The 7041-nt window shown below is 41.7% G+C and overlaps 1 protein-coding gene across 1 annotated transcript in view; it reads right to left on the bottom strand.

Annotated features, from left to right (window-relative positions):
* Positions 1–7041, bottom strand: part of LOC107084709 (cytoplasmic dynein 1 heavy chain 1) — a 29416-nt gene that overhangs the window by 6035 nt on the left and 16340 nt on the right. The window contains exons 25-34 of the mRNA XM_015374650.1: positions 6172–6526; positions 4794–4988; positions 4428–4710; positions 4244–4344; positions 3992–4151; positions 2529–2769; positions 2260–2443; positions 1962–2174; positions 1646–1884; positions 1407–1563 (exon numbers count right to left, since the gene is read on the bottom strand). Of these exons, the coding sequence (XP_015230136.1) occupies positions 1407–1563; positions 1646–1884; positions 1962–2174; positions 2260–2443; positions 2529–2769; positions 3992–4151; positions 4244–4344; positions 4428–4710; positions 4794–4988; positions 6172–6526 (2128 nt within the window). The remainder of the gene's footprint in view (positions 1–1406; positions 1564–1645; positions 1885–1961; positions 2175–2259; positions 2444–2528; positions 2770–3991; positions 4152–4243; positions 4345–4427; positions 4711–4793; positions 4989–6171; positions 6527–7041) is intronic.

Raw genomic sequence — 7041 nt, 5'->3', positions numbered from 1 at the left:
AAAGTCAGAATTCTGAGATTAAAGTCAGAATTCTGAGATTAAAGTCAGAATTCTGAGATTAAAGTCAGAATTCTGACTTTTTCCCCAAACTAAACTGAAAAAAAAATTAAAAATCAGTTAACTTTTTTCAGTGGCCCTAATCCTCTTCCGTAGCATCCAGCATATGTTCCCTAATATTATCTTTTTGTTGTGGAGTTTTGTAACAGGGATAACAATGATCATACAAAATAGTTTTTTTTATGAACTAGGTTTGTTCTCTACTTCCAAACTTAGCATCTCTTCATCCATGCCTGCAATAAAAAGTTTCTTCTGAAGTTTTGAGATGCGCTCTTGGAAGTTTTGACTGAATTTGATTGAACCTTTAAACGTCTCAGTATAAAATAAATATTTTTGATTAAAAAAAATCTGCTTCCTGGTATGTTGAAGTACCAACAGTACCAACAGTTTGCATCTAATCATTTAATTAAACCGTCCTATTTTTTGGGAACCTATTAACAATTATGCTCTAATCTGTAGTTATTGATCCGTTATATTTAAAGTTGAAAACCAGATCTTCTCAATGTTCTGTTTCATGTTTGGCGCGATTGCAATCACGGATCTTGACCTGACCAGATGAAAAAAAAATAAAATAAAAATAGCTCGGCTCCGTAGTTTTGACGGTGAAGGACGGCGAAGACGTACGTTAACGGTGACGTGCGGACGAGTAGAGGTGGATGTGGAACAGTTTTCATTGATTAACAGAAAAGCACTCCGCACGATGTACGTGAGCGGGGCGAAGCGGAGGTGGGGGATGTGGAATTTGGGGGTTAAAGTCTCACAGTAAACCAAAGCGTGAGCAGATTCATTTGGACAAATTGTAGCTCCTAGTTCCTCTTCCTTCATCTTTCTGGGGGGGAAAAACTTTGGATCCAAACTGACGGAAGTTCCAAACAATTTTCAAACAATTTAACATCCAGTTAATATTTATTATTGTGTAATGTCTGACTAGGCTAAATGAATCAATAGCATCCTGCTTCCTTCACCTCCTTCCTTACTGCTGAGACTATTTGGACAGCACTGAAACTGAAATATTCAATTATTCAAATCAACTAATTTACTAATCAGTTGTTAGGTGGAGTATACAGACTAACAGGCCATCTGCTGATAAAAAACAAAACGACCCAATCAGAACAGTAAATGTGTCAGAATCGTTTAATATAAATAAACATTTTGCATCTAAAATAAAAATGTTAGCTGTGAACAAGCTCTGTCCAGAACCCTTTTAGTGGCCCAGTTTTAGCTTCACTGTGTCTGAATTCTGTATAAAATCTTCAAGGCGTCTTTTGATTATCAAATATTAATAAATCAACAGATTGATCGATTATCAAAATAGTTTGGACCCCGGCTTCAAAGCGGCGTGCTCTTACGTTTGGCGGTAAGCTCAGACGCTCTCCATTGGGCAGCGTCAGCAGCTTGTTGTCGTCGAGCACAGAGTTCAGATTCTCCACCCACTCTGGGTCGACGTCGCCGTCGAAGATGATCCACTGGCGCTTCTGCAGCTCTCCTCGGACGTTGTCGATGATCCTGACAGGGGAACAAGTTTATGCATTCAGATTCCTTTATGACCACATTAGTTGTTGAAGGTTTTAACACCGCCGCCACTCACTTCCTGAGGATGTGTGTGAACAAGCCGTCGGTCCACTCGCGGGTGTTTGGGTCTAAAGTTCCGTACAGATGGTCCTTGATGATGGCCTTGGGGTCAATGATGTGAGCCACGCCCTCGACACCCTCCAGCCGTTCCAGTGCTTTGAGGAGCACCCTCCACGCCATGGTCTTCCCACTTCCAGAAGGACCCACCATCATCAGACCGTGGTTGATCTGAGTGATCTGGTAGAGCTGGAGCACCTGGAGTAGGTTCATGTAGAGAAGGTTAAAGTCGCTGCTCCTACATCTAAATAAACGTCCTGAGGTCGACCGCTTACCTTCTCCACCCACATGCTGCCAACATCGTCGCCGTCTCCATAGGTGAGGTACATTTCGCTGCAGACCTTCTTGAGCTCCTCCCTCAGAGCCGTCATCTCTCCTCGCTGGTACTGAACTCCAGGGAAGACATCAGACAGCAGGCTGAAGAGAAGAGGGATGTCCTCCGCCACCAGCTTAGGCACCATGGTCTCACACACGCTCTGGATCAGGATCTACAGCACCAACAGACCCAGGGTTAGAGCTCCAAGAACAATGCAAGCGGACTTCAAGGTGTTGATGGGACTTTTTTTGCTGTACCTCTTGTTCTGGAAGGTTCTCTGCTATTTCATTCTCGTCCACGTCCTCGCCGCGCTCCAGCTTCTCCCTCTTGATCCTCTGGATGCGCTCACGCTTCACGTTACCGGCGCTGATCAGCACGCTCTTCAGGGCGCGGAGGCCGAAGTCATAGTGGCTCTGAGATGACAGCTGCTCGTCACACAGCCTGGAAGATGGAAGCAGCAGAATCCGTCAGAGGGAGACGGGCTTTCTAAATCCCCAGGGAGAGATTTTAAACCACTTCAACACACTTAAAGAAGGGTACGATCTTCTTGGCGAGCGTCTCCGCTGTCCGGAAGCCCTGAGAGTAGAGCATGACCTGAGCGATGAGCTGCCGGTCAGGCTTCGTCATGGCCAAGCTGCGGAACAGCTTCTTCAGGTTGTCGGGCAGGTTGGAGCGGCCGGCGTAGCCAGGGTTCATGGTGATGAAGATGGCCATGTCGGGGCTCACCTTCACCTGTTTGTTCAGGAGCTCCGTTGTGACGGGCACGCCTGGATCGGAGGCAACAGAACGCACTCAGTGTGTGGTTTTTAGGATGCTGCGCACAGCGAGTATAAAATAAACTACAGCCCAGAAATACTGAATGGGTATGGAGTGATCTTTGTTCCATTATTGTAGAAAACCAAAGGGGTTTTGCAGATAGAATTTATTTTTTTTTAAATCCAGAAATGAAATTTAGAAAAACTTCTTATAAAATAAAAGGTATCGGCAGTAGGGCTGAAACCATTAATCACATTAATAAACTAATTTAGTGTTTGATAAATTGTTAACTGGAATATAAAGACTCTAAAACATGTCTCTAGCCGACAGAGCGACCCACCCTGAGCAGAAATTATAAAAAAATATAGATATTTTTTAAAATTATGTAAACATTTTGCATTTAAGATAAATATCTTTTCATCTGTCATTCTGTTCTATCCTCAACTCCTCCAGTGGAAAACTTTTAGTTTTACCTGGTTTAATTTCCTAAAGAATCTTCTTTAAGGATTTACAAAATAACTGCTAGTTGCCGGCTTAATCAACAGTAACGTTGCTAGTTTTGTTTTTTCCACTTTTTTTCCCCCAAATTAATTTATAGTCTTTGGATGTATTATTTGTTTTTTATTGATGGTTTTAAATAAAACGTCATAGCTAAGACCTTTAGGCTGCAAAAGCTCAATCAGATTGAGGTTTGGACTTTGACTAGGCCATTCTCTGACTGCATGTTCCGGCCGATTCTCCTGCTGCACAATGAACCCCAGTTTTAGTTCCAGGATTGTTGTAGATTTAGCGTCTTCTGCCTTCACAGCTTTCCTGACCCTGCTAAAAGCATTCCAACAGAATGATGCAGCCACCACCATGTTTTACAGCAGAGAGGTCAGTTTTTTTGGATGCATTTATGATGACTGGGGGTGAACTTTAGAGGCTTTAACAGAGCTCTGGGAGATCTTCAAATCTTGGGATACTAGAAACTAACCCTGCTTTAAATTTTCCTAATATTTTTCTGCAAAATGACAGCTGGGTTTATTTGTAATGAAGGTTGTTCTTTAACCTCTGCGGCCAAAAGAACAGCTTGTGAAAAAACTAAAAGTTGATTAACCTTTTAAAATAATGCAACACTTTGTGTTTATCTATCAAATAAAATCCACTGAGGTTTTGTTAGAATAACAAATGGGTAGAGATATGTCTGCAAAACATTAAAACATGACTTAGTCCGGAATTTTTTACACGTACTCCTGTCTCTGTTGGGGTTGCTGTGCTCCCTCAGCGCCACCTGGATGTACTGGACCTGCTGGGAGACGGCTGACAGCATTCTCTCCTCCAGACGGTTGAACTCGTCGAAGCAGCCCCAGGCTCCCACCTGACACAGGCCCACGAAGATGCGACCCATGGCCTGCAGAAAAAGAAAAGCAGAGATATTATTTGCATGTTTTTGGGAATAACAATTATTAAAAATTCACCTAATCTGGAACAGTCATATCATACCTGGAAATCGAAGGTTTCATCACAGTTGAAGACCAGGACGAAGCGTCCGAGCTGGTGTCCGAGGGCTTTCACAGACTCCGTCTTTCCCGTTCCGGCAGGACCTGAGAGATTAACAAACAGAGTCAAGATCTGTTTTATATAAAAATCAAGCTGTAATAATAAAAAACTGGTTCCGCCTTCATACCAAAAGGTGATCCACCAAGACGAGCCTCCAGAGCCTGGGTCATGGTCAGATAGCAGCGGTCTGTCAGTGGCGTCTGAACCAGTTTGTCCTGAACGCCCAGGTACTCGAAGCCGTAGTTGAACTTGGCGTTGGCCATCTGAATGGACAGCTGCTGCAGGACGTCCGTCTGCTTGGGGTCGAAGTAGAAACGCATCTGGCTGAGCCACTCGAAGGACTTGGGGTTGTCGATCTTGTTCTTGATCAGAGTCCTCGTGACGTCCCGCTGGTGCACCAGCTCCGTGATCTGAGAGGCGGGTGAAAAACCAGAGCATTTACGCAGCTTCATTTAAAAATAAAAACATCAAGATGATTAGAAACTCCTTTCACCAGGTGCTCCAACTTCCTCCTGCGGATAGGAGGCTGCTCCATCAGCACAGTGTCGGCCAGCACGTTCAAGGTGGCCTCCACGTTTGACAGCACTCCCTGCATGGGGGACATGTCGCCGCCACCAGAGATGGTGGTCAGGGCGGACTCGATGTTCTCAGACCAGGCAATCTGTGCGGAGAGGACCACCAGCTGGGCCTGAAGAGCAGAGAATCACTTTAAATCAAGGTTTGAAATACAGCAAATCTTTGGCAATTTCTCATAGATATTTTATCATTTTAAATGTGAAAATAAAGCTTTATATCTGATAGGTTCTACTGAAGTTTTACAATCTCTAAAAATGCAGTTTTTAATCATTTTGATTTAAAATGTGTTTAAACATATTTGTCTTGGAGGTAACATTTTTACAGCTCATCAAAATAGGAAATGTGGACAATTTCTCAATCAGTGTGTGACTCATTTTTACAATATAAAGACAAATATTAGCTGCAGAGTTTAATGTCAGGCTATGCATCAATGAAAATATGCATTAAGCAGTATCTGCAGTCATTTGATAAAACATTTTGCACTTATCTAAGGACTCATTAGTGCATGAGTGGACGAATGAGTGATTAAATGCATGCAGGGATGCAAAATGGAGGAACTGGTGAATAAATGCAACGATTTATAAAAAAACGTTACGGGGATGAATAAGTAAATGCATGGAATTAATATATGAAGGGATGAATGCATGGAAAATTTAGTAAATAAATAAATGGTGCAAAATAAAAAGAATAAAGGAAAGAGTGTAAATGTAGCTGAATTAATGCATAGATAGATGCAAAATGAATAAATTAATGAACAAATGACGGAGTTCCTGCATGGATGAATCTGTGAATCAATGGATGCAGAAATGAATGGATGAAGGGATACCTACATGCATTAATGAGTAAATGGAGGCATGATGCATAAGCAAATAAAATGAAGGACTGCATATGTGGATAATTGATAAAAGGAATGAACAGAATGATGCAGAATAAACAATGAAAAAATAAAGGAGTGCATTAATTAATTAATATTAAACTTGTATTCATGATCTATCATGAAAATTAAGTTCAGCCTTATTATCGACTGTTTTAATCTAACATAAGCCAGATTGATGTCATGTAGAATTCAATTTGAACTACAGGGTATTCATCCCTGCCCCCCCATGTCAAGTTTTTAGCCAATCACAGCAGCATTTGTTTTGTTTTGTTTTGTTTTGTTTTTACATTTGATCACTGCTGCACTTTATGGAATTGTTCTGAAAGCTGTACAAAAAGTAATTTTGTTCTGTATACACTTTAAAAGTTGTCCAAGTCAGCTTGATTTGTTTCACAACAGGCAGAGACGTTTATCTGACCTGGTAACGATCAATCCAGTTGATGTACTGCGTCAGGTCGATGGCTGTTCCCTTGTTGAAGGCCGAGACCTCGGTGACCGACTCCGCGAGCAGCTTAGCCAGAGTTACTCTCATCTCCTTCTCCACCAGGGTCAGCCACTCGTTGATCTTTGGATGCTCTGTGATGGAGACCGGTGTCTTGTAGAGCACTTCCTCTCCCTCCCGGGAGGAGATTCCCAGCACCTCGGTGTTGTCTTCATTCAGCAGGATGCTGGAGACCCCGGCAAACATCTTCTTGAAATGCTTCTGGAGTTTGGCCACGTTCTTGCTATTGCCTATGATCTCCAGCAGGTCCTCGTCTCCAACGAAGTAGAACCTGTCAGCAGGGAGCAGATTTCATGAGATTCCATAACCGAAGGGTTTAAACCAGAGCTTCAACTGTAATTCTTTTTCTTTATAAGTTATAATTGTTGACATAAATTCCCAGAGTTTAAAAACTAAAACTGAATATTTTTCTAGTCAACTTGTGCCTCTGGTCCTTCTTAGTTTATTTCTTAAGTAGGAATGCAAAGTTTCATTGAAGTTCTTTTTACTGTATTGGATTTATAACTGGATCCTTGAGAGCATTAAAATGGATTTAAAAAGTGAAAAAGAAAGAAAAAAAAAAGTAAAAAGGAAAATACTTTTTTGGGATTTTAACAACACTTTGTTTTACGTAAATAATTGATTCTATTGTTTGAATGGTGTCAATAAAATAAGTGAAAATCCATTTTTAAGTGTGAGCTAAAAAAGCATTAAATGAGGAGCTTGTTCTAGTGTAGTTGTCCTAACCAGACTTCGCCAGATGGATTTGCTCTGCATATCCATCTGGAAACTTTCCGTTGAAGTAAT

Source organism: Cyprinodon variegatus, unplaced genomic scaffold (assembly GCF_000732505.1).
Source record: "Cyprinodon variegatus isolate N-32 unplaced genomic scaffold, C_variegatus-1.0 Scaffold107, whole genome shotgun sequence".
NCBI classification, from domain to species: Eukaryota; Metazoa; Chordata; class Actinopteri; order Cyprinodontiformes; family Cyprinodontidae; genus Cyprinodon; species Cyprinodon variegatus.
This window is presented reverse-complemented; position numbering and strand designations above follow the sequence as displayed.